This window comes from Lutjanus erythropterus, chromosome 13 (genome assembly GCF_056507025.1).
Source record: "Lutjanus erythropterus isolate fLutEry1 chromosome 13, fLutEry1.hap2, whole genome shotgun sequence".
Taxonomy (NCBI): domain Eukaryota; kingdom Metazoa; phylum Chordata; class Actinopteri; order Lutjaniformes; family Lutjanidae; genus Lutjanus; species Lutjanus erythropterus.
The window spans coordinates 28,551,028-28,569,588 of NC_139329.1; the positions used below are offsets into that span (position 1 = coordinate 28,551,028).

Consider the following 18,561-nt stretch of genomic DNA (forward strand, 5'->3'; position numbering starts at 1 on the left):
GGAAAAGCCCTTGTTGAGATGGAAGAATTCATTTATGATCCAATTTTCCACCAGGCCAGTCCACGTTTTAGAAAAAAAAATAGTTTCCACTTAAAAGGCTCAACAAATCTTTTTCAATTATCCACTTAATTTTCACCCTCAATCAGGCCAACTGCATCAAAGCTTCCCCTCCAAACTTCTATTTCTAGAGGGGCTTATCACTGTGAAGACCTTAGTGCATCATTAGCCTGCAAGCCGCACCATTTGCAGTCAGTGGAATGTGGAATGGAAGCCACAAACTCCAAAGGGAACGGGAGACCTTCCCCATTAAAAGCCTGTGGTTAAACTGTTACGAGATGGTCATTTGTAAACTCTGACAGGTGGAACCAGTGAGAAGGACTTTTGGAAGGATTTTGCTGAGTTTGTCTGGAGCTTTCCTTCCGCTTTCTGCCATTTTGACCTTGTGGTAGTCAGAGCTGTCACATTTATCAACAATGAACTCAAGTTCCTACTGTACAGGGTGAAGTCTGCAATTCCGCAAAGCCCTAATGACTTCATTTCAGGAGACCAAGGACGTCAGTCTTGCGGATACGGACAGAGCCTTCAGTCTGTACTCTGCGTTTGTTTTGTGACATTTTCTGAAAACATGTGGATACCAAAACAGAGCAGTATCTCCATTAGCTGTGGGGGCAGTGAGCAATAGTTCAAGCAAGATATGACCATAGGACATGATGAATAAGTTTTAAAAATCCACAAGTACTGGAAATAATGTGACATGTCGCAGTGTATTTAATGACTGCACAGACCATCACCGTCTACAACGCAGACTCTGCGTTTGCCTCTTTCTGAAGAGGTGCATTATTACAGTGTAATACATGTGACAGATTTCAGTTGGGTAGGCTGAGGCACAAAAACCTCTTGGGTAGGTTTAGAAAAGACAATTAGTTTGGTAGGTTTAGGAGTAAAAGCTACTTGGGTAGGTTTACTTTTATGGTTAAAATAGACCCTTTCACAGATTTAGAAACACCTTTATGTCATTCACAAGCACCTATTGTGGAGGCGACATGTACTAGCCAGTCACAGCACAGTAGGGCAGGACTAGGCGAAACAGTCTTGGGGGAAAAAAATAATGCATCATTACAACCTTATTCAGTGTCGCCAGTTTGCTGTTGTCAGAAACTTTTGTCTTGTCTTCTTCTTTGGCATAATGCTCATCTCTGAGCGGCGCCCTGTAATGGAGGTATTGCTTAGCATCCATGCCAACATAAAGGACACATTGAATTATGTGGGCAGCGACTCTTATATCATTTTAAATGGAAGTATCTGTTTTTGTCTGTGAAGGGGCATAAATAAGCCCTTACTTCCACTTCCTGCAAGTCACATCACACTTCCTGTCTGTTTGTGTGCACAAACACAACCAAGAAAACAATTATTCATGTCATGCACAAGAAGCTTCTTAAATGGTGTCAAGTCTATCCCCTGGTTGTGCCTGTGCACGATAATTACATCCATGGTGGCTTTGTCTGTGACCCCTATTATAATTAGGTTTGTTTATACATTTTCTGAGGTAATATCTTGGCCCATTCTTCCAGCTCTCAGCGGGATTGTCTGCAGACACCCGAGCCGTCAGGAGTCTCAGTCATAAACGACAACCACAATAACAAGAAATGCTATATGTGTGGCTCTAGAAATACAACAATGGAGTTGTGTTATATTTAGGGTGGATTGATAAGCAAAAAAACATGCAGGGAGAAATTAATTGTTTGTGGTATCCCCCGTCAGTTCCTGTCTGGTTCTGCGGCTAACCCAGTTTCTGTACTGTCTCACGTGCGTCCTCTCCTGACAATGGAGGGAGCAGGGGGAGTAGTGGAGGGGCAAGAGGACACAGCACAGCAGGGCAGGAGGTCTGTCAGTGGATTTGGACAGGACCCTGGGCAGCAGGATGGCTTATATGTGTATGTGTGGTTGTCTTTTGTCCCTAAAGGCCAGATGTTGATAGTTATCTTTACCACTGTGCATCATACAACACAGATCCCTGTGGTCTGTGGTTGGATATAGAACGGAAAGATAAGGAAAGCCAGCTGAAGGAAAATTAATGTGTGGGATAGAAAGAGCAGAGAGATAAAGAGATGAAGATGAGAGAGGTAAACACTGCATGTAGGAAAAATTGATTCGATAATTGCGTGGCCTCCAGGCTTGTAACCTGCTTTCTGGCTGTCAATTGCATGCATGGGCAGATACATGCGCAGATACAGGCACGCACAGTCATAGAGTTGGCCTGTTTGGCTCATGTCCAAGGCCTTGCTATGAAATCAGCTTGGGAAAGCAGCAGGGGCCCCCGAACAGGACACAGAGACAGAAACAGAGAGAGAAAAAGAGAGAAGGAGACTGCCAGGGCCAGATAAAATTCCATTGTTTATTTGCCCGACCCTCTCCTTCCCTCCCCCTCTCCATACATCCCTTCCTTCACCATCAGCCCTTCCTCTTCTACTTCTTCAGGAACCAGGCAAAACCCTGTCAAAACCTACCAGGTCAAGGCAGCGTGTCAGTCACTGTGAAATCCCCCATATGGCTCAAACCAAGCACTTCATGTCAGATCTGGCAACCCTGCAGTGCTTGAAACAAATTGGCTCTACATGATGAATGATCTTTGCCCCATATTTGCAAAAGGTAAGACGGCTCTGTATTAAAGAAGCTAAGGATTAAAAACCGGTCCCGCTCTGTCCTTCCCTCCTATCCTTCATTCCCTCCTCCATCAGGCTTTTGTCCCCACAACTCTAAGACTGAGTAGGAATGAAAGAGGCAGAATGAAAGAGTGAAGGACAGGGAGGGAAAAAAAGCAGCCAGGTTTGCCAGAAAGAGCTGGCTAAATGTGCAGTGGTGCATTAAATTGATTGCAGGCAAGGTTTTGGCACACGCTGTAGTGAGCCACATCTAATAGGGGATAAGGTCCTAAACTCAGCGTGGGTGCAGAAAGAAAATCATATTTTATTCTTTGCACTGTGTAAGTCTTATTTTGAGCTATCATGTTCGCTCCTTGTCCCAGTGTTACGTAAAACATTGCTCGTAAGGATGACAAGTGGTTTATGGGCTGCCTCTTTTTGGTTACTTAGTTTGTGAGTCCATGTCCTGATGATAACTGCGAAATGCAGCGTGGGCTGTGAGCGACTTTGCCCTTTTTAGGTATTTCGAAATGACAGAGAGAAAAAGAGAGCTGTTTGGGGAAGAACAAGCGAGGGATGATGATGTCATGGTGTTAGCTGTTTCTGCAGGGCTGGACAGAGGGATGGTGGGACACAGGGATAGAGGGGAGGATGAAATCTTTATGAGAAGCAGCTGTTGGGGAGAGGCGGGCAGGCAGGCCTCCAGATCACTGAAGCAGCAGCCAGCCAACAGCTCACTGACAACAACTCAGAGGCCTGATAAAGCTAGCTACGAAGCACTGACAGCACCACCTGCATACACTGCGATAAAGCTAATTCAACTCCAACAGCAAAACGTCACCAAGTTAACACTTAAATTTAGATTAAAAAAACAAGAAGGTCGCCTGACAATAACACTGCCTGAGTTGATATTGTCCATGCTTGAATTCCATTGTGCTGGAAAGAGTATTAGAAAGAGAAAAACAAGATTTTATAACAGGATTCACACAAGTCCTGATAACAGAGCTGTTATAACGCAACGCATATGTGACAGCCTGATGAACACCTCATCGTGGCAAAATTTGGTGTGTGTATGTGTCATCACATTGTCATTGAATGAGTCTTTGACCTCCCTCTGTGAATCCAACATGCAACAGCTCACGATGAGAAAAAACACTTATTTCAAGAGTCATTCATGAAATGCATGTGTGTGTCACTGAGTAATCTTTGGGCTGGCTAACATACTGTATACAAGTGTGCCATGTCTTTGTGAATCAGGGATTCGTTTACAACTCTACGATCAGACCTAGGTCAAAAAGTATTCAGTTTACACAGGGTGCCAGATGTGTGTAGCTTGGAGTCAATGTAGTGACTTGTTCTGTGAAGAAAGGGTCCAACTGCAGACTTGATCTGATGTCTGGGGACCCATAGTTTGTGAGCCAATAGGGATGAAATGAAACAAACAAATGGTTGTCAGAAATTTTTAGTTGGTCTTGTTGGTCACGATAATCCCGCTCCCTGCCTCTGACGTAAATGGTTCTTGGTTCTAGACGAGTTAAGTGTTGGTGCCTCTCTCTCGGCACGGGCTCTAAACCTGCCTTTGAATGTGTCAGTTCAGAACAGTTATAAAGCACAAGTAGTTCCTTTCGACCCACTGTCCATTTGTTGATGTACAGTGTGACCTAGATGGTTAGAAAATGTAGAGCTGAGATATCCTTTAATAGCAGCTGTACATAAAATAAACACTTTTGATTCAGGTATTGCTTCGTCCCCCTTGTGCAACCTTCCAGTCAACCTTTGCAAAGTTGCCCTACCTGTGGTTAGTCATTATCATACTTTCTCACATAAATAAACCCCCCGTGTTTCCCGCTTGCCACTCTACTGTACATTTTCAGAATAGGTGGTGCTAGTAGATAACTGAGATCCTATTTATTACAGCAAACAACATCATGCTTCAGCCATTAAGTCTAAACAAACAATAACATTCCTCTCTCAGTAGTATACTATTATCTTAGTGCATGTTTATAAGAATCAGACCATGGCCAGATACCCAGTGTCCATCCACTGATAGAAATCTCCTGCAGGGTTTGTTATGCAACTGATTCTTGGCTCTGATGCCCTGCCTCTGACCCAAAGTCTGCTGCTATCTCTGTCTAGTAAAGGCTTTAAGGCATTTAGGATTGTGTGCTGTTCACTGAACACCAATCCTTCTTCATCTGAGGCTGAGACTGGAGGTTATCCATAAAGAAATATATGTGTAATGGTTTTTATCTGAGGGTCATTAGGTAAATACGCTAAAACCAACAACACAGTCAACCAACAACAAGTCAACACTCACATACTGTTTTACAGGACTTAAAATTAAAAGGTATAAATTTGGATATTGAACAGAAATATTTCAGTTGTAACACACTTTCCGCTGCCGTCTTCTCCACCCAGCTGCTGATGAACAATACTACTTCCACTTCCTCTGCCGCGGTCTCCACGGCCTGTCACACCTCACAAGGCTGAAGGGGGCAGGGCAGGTGGAGGTCTTTTGGGTCATAGTTTCCCGTGATGTTTTTATTGGCCTCAGCAGATGGCTTCCCTCAGCCTCTACATTGTCATGGTGGCCATCTTGCTCTGGGGGTCAGGGTTAACAATAGTTGCCAGTAGCTGTGGGAGACAAAAGCCTTTGCGGCTCCCCAAAAGAGTTTCCTCAGTAACCAAATGCTGTTAAACTGGCAATGCTGTCAAATTTACTGCTTTTACGAGATGCGAAGACATACTACTGCTTGTCAGTTTCAGGCGAGTGGTGGGAAACACTGTCTTGCATGCATGAGTCAAGTTTGGGATATGTTCAAGCCCAGAAACTTAGAATTGTGTGAAAATACCAAATTACCATTTAAGGCACTAGAATCTCCACTGAACAGTACTTTCTCTTTTGGCCTTGGGGCTCCAAATAATGAAGTGGGACAGCCTAAAAGCCTACACTGTTTTCATAACGCAACAGTATACTTGTATTATTCTTTGCAATATCCACTTTCCTCTTTAGTTTTGACAACCCCTGTCTCCCCAACCCCCCTCTCCTTCTCGATTTGCTCCCTCTCCTCATATCTCCCATCTTTCCTCTCCCCCTGTGATATGCAACACCCGTCCCAACCCAGAAAAAATTAAACTGTAAAACTAGGAGGCTCTATACATTCTTTATAGGCCTCCTTGCAGACCCCCCTTTCAATGCTGGATTTCTGTTCTTCATTTCTGTGTTGGGTTTTAGTAAGGAGAAAAGAATCAGGAGGGGGAGGAAAGAAAAAAAAATTGGTTGATGTTTCCCCTCAAACATGTGACCTCTGCTCAGCTCACAGCTGAAAATAATTTGGGCCTACAGGCCGGTTGGATGGCTGACGCAAACTCTCCTCCTCCTCCTCTCTCTGGGGGGCTAGGCCTTGGGCTGATGGGGGGCTAAAGACAAAGCAACGGAGGGCTGTAAGTGGAGCTGTGAACAAAACTAGAGGCTAAAATTTGATGTGCTGTACTTTTAGTCTACTTCTTGTGAGACAGGACTGCAGTTTTTCGCAGTGTCCATTTATTCTTTCATTCTGGAAGAGAAAAAAGTACAAGTACCCAGAATCATTCCAAAACACTGGACTCAGAGGACCAATTATGTTGTTAGCTCAGGGAAGAGTTCAGCTATTTGGCTGCAATTTTTTTTGCGTAATCTACCGAAATTGTGGCTTTTTTCCTGACTTGCCTCACTGCCAGCTGGGACAACAATTTGTGGAATTTGACTGAATTAGGCTCACATTCCCTACATTGTCAGAGGGTGGGCAAGCGAGAGAAGTGTCAGGCTTAGCTAATGCAGGTTTACTGGGCAAGGACTGGAGGGGGGGGGGGGGGGGGGGGTTGCGCCAAGCAGTGCTCAGGAAATGTTTAACGGCCCACGGATACCTTAAAGTATCCCCGCACATCTGGTTGAAGTCACACATGCGCACACATCCATAAGTTGGTCTGGAGTACAGGCAGCTTGGCAGGATGTGTTGATCTACTGAATGTAGGTGTATTTTTATATGAGGTTTTGCGTGTGAGTATCCCGCTGGGTGGCAAAGCCTGTATCAGTGTCTCTGTAAATTTACTTAAGAACAAATGTGTGAATACCTGCCAACGGGATTCAGCCCTGACCTTTCCTCCTCTCTTATGTTAACCACCACAGAGGCTCGGCCCTTCTGCTCCATGCCAGCCCTCTACCAGCTTTTATTGGCCAAGTCATGAGCGCAGCGCACCAGCGGTTCTAATTTGATGTTACATGCAGATGGTCTTGCTAGGCTCCAACAGGATCTGGTTTCATTATTCTCTGACAAATGGACCAAGTAATAATTTCAGACTGGCAAAGCATGTCCCCTCACACTTGCAAATGTGTAGCTCTGGAAGACACTCAGCACATTAAGGAAGTTATTTGGAGAGTTTGCAGAGAGGATCCTGAGTGCAAAAACAAAATGTGTGTGCAGTACTCCAGAAATCTGCTCTGGCAAGTGCAGAAAGGCAAGACACTGAGTGATAACCTGAAAAAAAAATTGAACCGAGTGCCCTTGTCTGGTTTCCAGCTGCCATGTTTTCCTAAAGGAGCTTAATTATGTGGAGTGGAGTGTTTTGTATATTCCATAAGTTTTCCATCATGCCACATGGGTGCTGGAATCCAATGTGTGTTTATGCCTGTTGGCCTGCCATTGTTAGAGGTTTGTTTTCAGCTGTATCCTCCAATTACCAATCAAGTGGGGATTGCCAGTTTTGGGGGGATGCCATGCAACCTGTGAGGTCCTCTTCTCGGCAGCTTGGTTCAGAAATGAGTTTTGCTACCACAGAAATGAGAGGTTTGAGCTGCAGTATTTGGTAGTTTACATTCACACACTAGAGTTAGAAAAAAAATCCCTAAGGGAGTCCTGGGGAAGCAGCTCTTCTTTTGACCTAACTCTCATTTGTCAGCCCGTATGTCTGCCTATTTTTGTGTGTCATTTTAAAACACAACAGAAAACACACACACATATTTTCGACTTTCAAACTAACAGTTTGACTTGTAAATGTTTTTCTTTGCAATTTCATGACCTTTAAGATGAAATATGGGTTTGCACATATATATCCACATGTGTTTCATAAAACTTTTACCATGCACACAATAGACTCACACCATTGTACAAATAATTTCTAACTGACTGTGTCTGTCTTTGTGTGACTGTGCAGGATGCCAGCTGCTAGCACCATGACCGGTGGGAGGGCCCTGCTGCTCTGTGCAAACACTGACAACTGTATCTACCAATCAGTCAACGGGTAGGTGCCTCAAAAGCCAATCATATATTTTTATTTTTTCTGATCCGTGGCCTAATATGTATTTACATATAATTACAGTAAAATACTATTTTACTACTACTTACTACTACTACTTTTTTAATGTGTTATCGTCAACTTCTCCTTGAGCAAGGCCCATACAGACAACTTGTAGTGTGTAACAAACAGCCATTGTCATATTATCTTACATATAAAAATGACACAATGGTCAAGACAGGAAATCACCTATTGGTCACATCACTGGCTAGTTGATAGCGCTTCTGTTTCTCATAATGTGATTCCCCATGCTGCTGGCTTCTGTCAAAGCTTTGTTTGTGTGTGTTGGAGGAAGAGCAACATCTCCTCCTGTTATTGTGCCAGAAAGCTACCTAAGCAGTATCCTATGAAATCAGATCAGCAAGTGTAGTACAGAGGCCAGCAGAGGCTGCCAATTCTCTTGGTAATGGTCCTATTTGTTTATAGTAAGAGGGCAATGTTATTGCTATTTATCAGGCCAATTAATTTTATATATATAGACCAGATGTTTGACTCACTGTCTGAGCATTTGCAAACCTTGGATAGAATTATCAACAGAAATAATCAGTAGCAGCATTAGAAAATAGTCAACTGAAAGGAAAAAAAAAGAAAAGAGTGTGCATTATAATTTAAAGAGAGACTCTCAAAGCACACTGCAATAGGATTGTAACACTTTCATTGCCATGTTTCTAACTGCATTGAGCACTGCAAAAGTTCTTGGAAAATTCTTAAATTTTTAAATTTAGGATTTTGGGTCAGATCGTTATGCATAAGTTTTAGTTTTTCAGTGTCTGTGGTCCTGGAGGGAGATCTCAAACGCTGAAAAAAATACCCTGGTGATGTCGTCAGGATTATTTCAGCTTAAAAAAAGCTCAGAAAGCCATTACAAACCTGAGATGCGGGTTTTCAAAGGAGTGGGCATTGAGAAGGCAGTGTGCGGTGTAACAAAAAATGCTAATAAGATGTAACACGGAAATTGCAGGGTCCAATGTTTTTGGAATATGAAAGTCAGTATATCTCAGCCTGTACTGCCTGGATATTAATCATTCTTTTATAAAGGAACACTGTGTTGGATTTAGTTTCATCTAGCATATAGGAAAACCTACTGTGGTCGTGCAAAATGCAAGAAGAAACTTTATGTAAGGTCAGTACTAAATTGCTGGAGTACACTTTAGGAATATGCCAGAAAGATGAAACCATAGGCTTGGGACTCGACAGGGACTGCAAAAAAAATATATCTAAAACAAGTGGATCCTCTCACTGCTGCAGGATGTGAAAAGCTGTGAGCCTGTACAGTAGTTCATTTCAGCTCTGGAGACGCCCCTTTCCAGCAGGGTCAGCGGTGTAACAATAGCAGGGCTAAAGAAGCAGAGCAGGGCAGAGCTGGCCATCTGGCATCTGGATACTCTTACTGCCCCCCTGCTGCCACTGTCTAATGCCTCTATGACCACTTTCTATGGTCCCTTCTGTCAGCCTTGCAACATTCATTAGTGCTATTTAGATTATAATGAAGGGATTTTGGTTTATGCCAATAAGAGGGATTGTCTAGTGGAAGATTTAAATGTCTGTTGTTTTGGTGGTCCGCCATGTTACTATAGTTACCTTTGCTCAAAGGCTCAATACATTTCTCTTGGGGAAAATGATCAAATGTTGCTACCATTAAATTAAGTTAGTTTCGTTTCTGTTTTACTTTTCCTTGGCCATTTTAAACCCTTTCTCTTGTCCGCTGATCCCGTGTTAGCTCAGCTGGTCAGAGATGCTATTGTGCCCCCTTCCTTCTCTCCGCCCTCAGTGACCCCCATCTCCATACTCCACCCATCCTTGACTGCGGGTGATGGACAAGCTTTCCATACTGCCCTTGTTTTTTTTATATCTGTCTCACAATCTCTCTTAATCACAAACATGTTTTGGGGTTTTTATATTAGGGAAAATAGACTATTAATTTCCTTCTCCATCTGCTCCACTTTTCCTACAGCCCCTTCACTCAACCCCCCTACCTACTCCTGTTCTCCTTTACTTGGCTTTTCTGTTTGACCTAGTTTTTCCCCTCTGTTGCTTCATGCTTAATAAAAACTGCTGTTTCGACCAAGGGATACGGAAAGAGACAGAAAGGGGGAAGGGAGAAAGGGAGAGAGGCCAAACTAATAAAACCCAGAGCAATTTGGAAGATAATTATTTGGTTTCCTCATTGGTCATAGTTACAACACTTAAGTTTTTTTCCTTAAAGGTCTCTAAGGAAACTTGAATCAGTAATTTCCCCCAGAGATTTCCTCTGGATTGCATGACTGTTACTTTTCATATCCAGCAATGTCATCAGAAGTCACCCAGCGAGGCCGCGTTTCCTCTGTTTGTTGAAAATTCGATCATTTGATGAATGGTCTTCGGGCCAAAACTGAAAAGAAAAGATGCACGTCTACACTCCGGCCTCTCCCCTCTTCTGTGTATACTTTCATCTCCTCTCCAGAAATAGCTGTGTGTGTGTAGCTTGTAAACTTTGACCCCCAAACCCAGAGTTCAAACAGTCATGACCTAGTAATCTTCCAGGAGTGACTCACTGCTAAAACAGAGGCACCAAACAGACGTCTGCGCTCTTTTAAAAAGAATTCCTGTTTACCCCATAAAACAAAGATCTGTTTGGACGTAATTGTAAGTGCTCACATTGCGTGGACAATTTTAAGAGCTATGGGGAGCACAATACTTCGCTATGCACACTGAAGGCAACAACTGACATTTCTATGAAAATAATTGCACCATAAATTATAAGAGTTGACAGCAGTGCAAATACTTTCTCCGTCTGTTTATCTTGTTTGAATTAAGTGCACATTTGGAGCAGTGGCTCAGTGGTTATTACAGTCCCCACACCAAGAGAAGATTCTTTGTTTTGCCTGTATGGGTTTACTTTTGCTCCCTCCCCAAAGTCCATCTTGTGAATGACAGGTGACCTTCCAGCTTGTTAGTCTTGAATTACACCTTCGCTCCTCAGTCCAAAATAGGCAATTCAAGAAAGCTTTAGTATCTTATTTTAGGATGATCAAATCATATATTAATATTTTATACATTATGTAAAATGTCAAAAAAAAAAGGGTGAAAAACGACAAAGAAAAGCAGCAAATCTTATATTCAAAAAGCTGGAACCAAATATTTGATATTTCTGTTTGAAAAATGAATATCAAAATAGTTGGCACTTTATTTTCCTTAAGTCAGCTAAACATTGCAGCTCTTGTTTAAGCCTAATATATTATATTTTCAGTTTTTTTGTTGCTCTTGCATATAATTTAAGTAGCTTCTTGTAAGCCCATGTGGACTAAGGACCTTTGACACTTGAATAAAAATATTGGTTAATTCATTCATTAAATAGTATATTTCTTTAGTATACAGAATACGCAAGTATGTTCATTTTCCTTTGTGGTTCTTTTCCAGGCTCCAGTGCTGTGGCTTGAAGGTCGGGGAGGCTCCGTCGTCTGCGGTGCCCCAGCGCCAAGAGGTGTGCGGGTCACCAGGGGACAGAGACAGGAAGGACACTGCTGTGTCCACCAAGCGTCCCCTCTCCCCCCTACTCAGCCTGAGCGACAGCCCAGGTCCTCCAGACGCCATGTTGGCTCACAGGAGAACCTCCTCCACCACCACAGACCCTCGGACTCCCAACATGGAGAACGGGCTATGTGGCAAGAACCACAGCAAGAGTCCAGCGGGGGTCAAGACTGCCAGCATCCGCGATAAGATCTCACAGTGGGAGGGGAAAAAGGAGCCTGCCCCACTAACTTCTACAGGGACATGTCCACTGAGTATGACGCAGAAGGAAGTTGAGACAGTGAGGAAAAAGGAATCCAAAGCTTCAGAGGTCCAGAGGACAGATAGCAAGAGGTTTGTCAGCTGGGACAGACAAGACTCAGGGAAGGAGAATGTTGGAAAGCTAGGGGATTCGAGGCCTAAATCTCCAGAAGGCCCAACGAACAAGGAGAAAGAAGTGATCCTGGAGAGGGGATTTAGGGCTTCAAAGCCAACAGAGCAACCCCCAGACAAGAAAAGTGTTTTAACTCATGTTAAGAAACTGGAGAAGGCAACAAAGGAAGTTCCTGACAGACCTTCACTGGCATTTCCAGGGAATTACTTCTGCCCTCCTTCAAAGGAGGAGTTAGAGGAATCAGAAAAGAAGGCCAATGAGCCCATTTTTGGGACTTTTGACGTGGTGCGGCCTGGCGGGTCACGGAGGAGGAGGGAGGGGGATCCAGAGAACGTATACAGTGAGCCAGGTGCTCCATCAATAAACCCTCTACCTAAACCTCAGAGAACCTTCCAGCACCACACACCACCGACTACCCCAGCTTCAGGGCCCGGCTTGGGGAAAGGAAAGAGGAACTTGCCCCCTTTGCCCTCCATTCCTCCTCCACCTTTACCCACCTGCCCACCACCTGGAGTTTGCAGGAGACCTTGGGCTGACAAACCCCGGGACAGCAGCAACAGGTGAGAAAAAAAGAGGACAGAATTAAAAATATGGAAAGCCATGATTAATTTGGACGATCAGTTCTATGCCAGACATCATCTACCCTGTCTTTTGTAGGTACTTGCTCATACCAAAGTATAGGACAAATGACCTTAAGATGGTGCTACAGAAAAAGTCAGGGGACCACCAAAGTTATTACTTTTAATTTTGAGGAAAATATGATTGTTGGAGCTGAGCAAGCTTGGTTTCCGGTGCAATCTGCAGTCAAATATCTCCTTTCCTGCTTCCTGTTCTTTGATATGCTATGTGCTAGGCTTGTTTGTTGAAAAGAAAACCAGATTTTGAAGACAATAAAAAGATGTTGCTGGGGAACTGTAAAAGCGATGTAAAGTATATTTAATTGCACCTTCAAGGCTATGCGGGATTTTCCCAAAAACAGTGCATATATTCATGTAAAAATAATCCCTTTCAATCATTACCCATGATCCAGCAGAAGAGTGTGGCTGTGCCCACATCCAGGGAAGCCTTGTCCTCCACCTTTACCTTCTTATCTTCTCATTAACAACATTTGACATGAAATATATGCATTATATTTTAGAAGAAAAGAAAGAGAGGGGGAATGATATGCAGCAACGAACCATAGGTAGGAGTCAAACCCACGACTACTACAGAGGACTTAAAGCCTCATGGCCTCATGGGGCGAATGCTCTGCCAACTGAGCTACCTAGCCACCCTGAATAGCCTACTTTTTATTCACTACTCCACTGCTATGTCAAACTGCTTGCCCCATAATAAGTGTCTGTCAGGTTAGAAATGAGAACATGTAAAAACCTGATGGTTACGTGGCAACTAGTGGCGAGTCTCGCAAGAATTCCTATTTTGTCATCAATGCTAATGCTGTCAAGTAAAGCGATTGAAGTGGACAACTTGGCAGTTTAATGTGGAACTAAGACGGAACAGCCACCATAGAAAAAATATTGTATGGTTGTTGAGAAAAGGGGGTTTCAGGAAAAATAGACCTCAGGGGATGAATAAAGCAATCTGCCTTATCTGTGAACAGGTGAAATTGGTGCTCAAGGAAATTAATGTTCAACATAATTTTGAGACCAATCACAAATCCTACAGCGAGAACATGAGTTTTTCTTTGCAGCCATCAGTCATATCCTGGCTCCCTAAATTGTCACTCTGTCATCTAAACTGAGAAACCCTGCTCTCACCTTCCCCCCACCATCACAGACTAGACGCTTAGGTGAACAACGTCTCTCACATCTGCTGTAAATCAAAACCACCGCTGACATCATCCTGTTTCTAAATATCCCAAAGAATGAGCTCATTGGTTGGATGTGAGGAATGTACACATCATTCTTCCTTCCAAAACCTTACTGGAAGTAGAGAACAACAAGCAGAGTGGTGTGAGTCATGTCAGAGAGGCCCCGTGCTTTTGCAAGACTTTAAGCCTTGACATTGAGAATGATTGTGCAAGGCCTTTGGCTATCACAAAAGAGCTGTCAGGCATTCAATTAAAGTTAAAATTTCTACTTGTAAAGTGTAATGTCTGATCCAGAATCAGAATCAGTTGTTCTGCCAAGAGCTGTTAACATGTTGGAATTTTGAAGAGTCTCCTAAGTTGCGCTCGCATTCAAATGGTTACAATCAACAAAGCTCTGCAGGGAACCTAAAAAATGTGAACTCTGCAGTATTGGAATACATCTATTGTTCACTTTCTCCAGTGGTCTGAATTCTTGTTTGGAGCTTGGCTTGGATCTGTTACATTCCATACCATATGTGGAGGTCTCACTCTGCTCAAGAGTGCTGTGTCAAGCCCTTTGTTTGGCCAGGCTGTGTCTCTGAGTGTCTGCTGCATTGTGCATTTTTGTGCATGAAAAAATACATTGCGCTGTCAGTTTATTAGATACATGTAGTTAACCAAATGCCATGCAACTGCTCAGCAGTAAGTTCTGTTTTTCTGGAGTTTATAATGTTCCATTTTTGTTAAAACTTTGTCAAAAAGGTATTTATTCAGCTCCATGATGATTTACTTTGCTAAACTTTACTTATACATCAGGGACACCGAACAATAGTTGACGTCATTATGATGAAAATGTGCCAGATTTAGTCAAATGTCTGGTTTTCATATGCAGTTCCTTGGAAATTTAAAGATTCCCACCACTCAAAAATGTGTTTTTCTTCCGTTTATGTCCCTTGATTATACTGACTCATATTTGTGCAAAGTTTGTCACTAGAGAGGTTTTTTTCACATTCATCTACTGAAAGGGGAGGTGTCTGTACACTTCTGTAAAATCTGAGATACGTACGTGCCTGTTAAGCTCGATTTGGTATGTAACAAATTAGAAAGCCAGTCGTTGTAATGCAGGCAAAGAAACTTGAACCCGGATATGTTTGCCACTGCCAGTTACAAGCTAAGATGCAACATAAACAAATAAATAAAATGATAATTACACATACCATGCTCATACATAGGCTAGCCATCTTGTAATGCACCGCTCTTTCACCTGTTAACCGAGTAAAGCAGAGTAGAATTTATCAATAAGGGAGAAAGAGTTTTTCAGAGAGCATTAAAAGTCAGAATAGAAGGGCAGGATTTATTGGAAGCCTTGCATTATATTGCAATGGATGTAGCAAACTGTTCCTAATAAAGTGGCAACTTAGTCTGTATCTGTGTGTACAAATTTGTACCTGTGTTAATTATATCTAAGTGCCTGCATGCATGTGGGGACACATGCAACCACTGATGCTTGTGTGCACTTCGTTCTACTGGGCTTTAATCTTAGGCAGTGATGAGACACAGATGTGGTCATTCAGATGTGGCAAATAGCAACATCATTTCTCCTGCTTGGCATATCAAACGTTTTTAAAACGTATCAACATGAGCACACATTCGCTCAAAGACATCCGTCAAAAATCCTTCCTTCCTCTTCTTCTTTTGTGTTTGGCGTGCAATTCTCCTAAATCTTTGTAATGCTCTGTCCACCAGGAAGTCCTATGAATTCGAGGATCTGCTCCAGTCGTCCACAGACAGCTGCAGGGTGGACTGGTACGCTCAGTCCAGACTGGGCCTAACACGCACTTTATCAGAAGAGAATGTCTACGAGGACATAATAGGTAAACAATACATATCACACTTTTTTTTCCCTCAAAGTTTGGACTTTTTGAAGTGGGTTATATGATGTATTTATAGTCAGTGTATTACCTACAGTAGATGGTGGCAGGCACGCCCCGAGATTGTAGAAGCAGCAGGAATACTATAAACTGCACGGGGTCTTTTATTTTGAAAAGTGACCAGATTCTCATTTTTTCTGTGTTTGACTTCCTGCCTGCTCAATTTGCTCTGTGCAAATTGACACAGCACCAATCAAAAATACACTCTGGGTGTATTTGAAGGGGAACAGAGCAAAGAGACACATCTGGGACATGCTGCAGTGTCACAGTATCACTAGCATCATGTAGAATGGCAGCGATCAGCTCCAGCGGATGTGGCACAGCTGTAATCCATAGTCAGACAGCCGTGCCCAGTGGAATAAAGCTGTAAGCTTTTGCAATATTTAGAATATTTTCACAGCTTTTCCTTCACGTCAATCACCTTTTCTCTACAGGAAACTGCTGTTGTATAAGCCAAATATCACTTTCTTCAAAGTAACCAGACTCCTTTGGCAAAAACAGTCATTTTAACTCACAGAACATGTGAGTTGATGGTCTTCCAGTGCCTGGATTGGTTAGTTTGTGTTATTGTGTGACTTCAGTGAATAGAATCTTATAATTTAAAACACAGTACTCACACAGTGACACAAACAAATTAATTTATTGAAGCAGTAACTCCTGCAATTTAAAATGACGGTTTTTGCCAAAAGTGTCTTGTGTCTTTGGAGAGTGTGATATTTAGCTTATACAACAAAAGTTTCCTGTCTGAAAAGGTTGCCTGATGGCAAAGTAAAGCAGTGATAATTTACTACATTTAGTGTACACTTAGTTTCCTCCACCAGAACTCGTCCTGCTTCTTCATGGCATGAAGATTTACATGGCATGTGATTTCAAAGTGTTTCGTTATTGCAAAAACTGAAAAACATGGTGAATGCTATGCTGTAGGTTGTCCTATTTTCTATACCCATCATACCCTGCATGACCTTTAAGTTTAATTTCTCATATCAGGATGAGTCATAGAGGTGATGAGGAGGCCAAGCTGTCTTTACCCTGCTCTGTTTTTTCTTCTCTAGTTTTAATTTAGAGCCACGCTGCTTCACTTTTATTAAAAATTATACGTAGAAACCTGACCTACGTTCCTACCTTATTGTCTGTAGTGTTGTGCCAACCCCACCTAGAGCCTGTTTAATTTCATAACGTACAATAGTAGCGTTGTGTGAGGTCGCACTGAAGTTGAGGTTGGCTTCTTTGCAGCAGGGGGCATATGAATGGCTTAGAGCCACGGCACGTTACTGGCAATCACTTCAATGTGTCTTTGGTTTTCCTCCCAGATTCTGGTGTGTAACGAGTGCAGCGGGTTTGCAACAATCAAATTAAGTTTAATTATATTTGAATGATGCCAAAGCTTATTTTGGATTATTTTATTGTTTCCTCCTTCATACAGTAGTATTGTTGTTTGAATGACTCAGACATTGTTCACCAAAGACTCATGGGCAACGTAACTCTCAGACTCACTACAGCTGTCGACTCAAAAAGCAGCTCAGGGAGGCAAAGATATAGTGATGAACAGTTGAGGTGTCCTTCTTATGCAAACCAGGCTTTCATCTGTATAATTTAACCCTTAAAAATGCCTTTATTTTCCAATTTACACTCTCTCCTGAGATACATTGTCCATTTAGGGTAGCAATTTATAATTTTCCTCTTTTTTAATGGTTCATGGCGCAACTTTTAAAACATTTTATAAAAATAATTAAAATAAACATGAAAAATTAACAACATTTAGTTCGTGTACACTGCCATTTTGGATTTTGATATAAGCGATGTGTATTTTTAATGCTGGCGTAAAACAAAACACGACCCTTCACTGTTTCTCAGGATATAAAGTGCACCTACATAATGCCCCTCCCTCTAAAGCTTGTCAAATGAGTGTATCCCCAGGATACAGAAACAATTTACACACAATCCACATGTCTGATAGTGTTTTCAGACTGTGAGAAAAGCAACTGTCACCACCACATGTACTCAGACGCACGCCTCGATGACTGATACAAACTCACATGTGCACTGCTGGCAACACTCACAAACACACCGTAGAGATTAGTGTGACGTTCTCATCATCAGCCAGCGATGTGAAAAACATCACGCCGATCGCTTGTTTTCCTCAGAGGGAGAAGGAGTGGGGAACTGAACGTCCCTCTTTATCCTCCGACTCCTACAGGTCACATCTGTTGGATGCATTGATGGAGCAGAGGAGAGATATTGAGATGACAGAGACAAAGAGAAAGAGGCACAGGTTTTTGGAAAACTTCCTCACTCCTTATCTGCAGGGGAGGAACAAAGGCTAGAGTTACATTTAGCATTAGCTGTGCAAGCATCTTATCAAAGCGAAATGTGATCTGGGTAAGCTCACTGCTGCCTCTGGTAGCTTTCTGCACATCTGGAGTTGGAGTCGTCTGGCCAAACAATCATGACTGATATGGAAAGAGTATTTTATATGGTCTCTGGAAAGCGTGTGCGAAGCTGTTGTGTAATCCAGGTGACATTGATTTCTTAGTTTTGAAACAAAGTTGTATTTTTCCTTCTGAAGATCCTCCATCCAAGGAGAACCCCTATGAAGATATAGAGCTGGAGAGAAGTTGTTTGGGAACCAAATGTGTTTCACCTGCCTCCTCATCTCCTGTTCCTGACACACCAACTAAGGTACCTAATAGGTTGCCAATACAACACTATAAAAACAAAGTAGATTTAATGGAAACAGCTTCTAATATGTCTGTTTTGTTCCATCTGTCCCCTCAGCTCTCCTCTAAGCCTGGCTTCTTCAGACAAAATTCAGAACGCCGAAGCTTCAAGCTCCTGGAACTACGCAAGACCGGCAGGGACACTGGCATCTCCTCACCGTCTCGCATCAGCCCCCCCTCCACACCCAGCAGCCCAGACGACACCCCCTGCCTCTCCGGAGACCCGTACAATCGCAGACGGAGGAAAATCCCCAAGGTACTGGAG

General features: G+C 42.7%; 1 protein-coding gene across 1 annotated transcript in view; it reads left to right on the forward strand.

Annotated features, from left to right (window-relative positions):
* Positions 1–18,561, forward strand: part of LOC146316782 (DENN domain-containing protein 2A) — a 43,305-nt gene that overhangs the window by 11,172 nt on the left and 13,572 nt on the right. Inside the window, exons 2-6 of the mRNA XM_084733756.1 lie at positions 7,836–7,922; positions 11,376–12,419; positions 15,395–15,522; positions 18,146–18,258; positions 18,355–18,552. Coding sequence (XP_084589882.1) covers positions 7,837–7,922; positions 11,376–12,419; positions 15,395–15,522; positions 18,146–18,258; positions 18,355–18,552 — 1,569 coding nt within the window. The 5' untranslated portion in view covers position 7,836. The remainder of the gene's footprint in view (positions 1–7,835; positions 7,923–11,375; positions 12,420–15,394; positions 15,523–18,145; positions 18,259–18,354; positions 18,553–18,561) is intronic.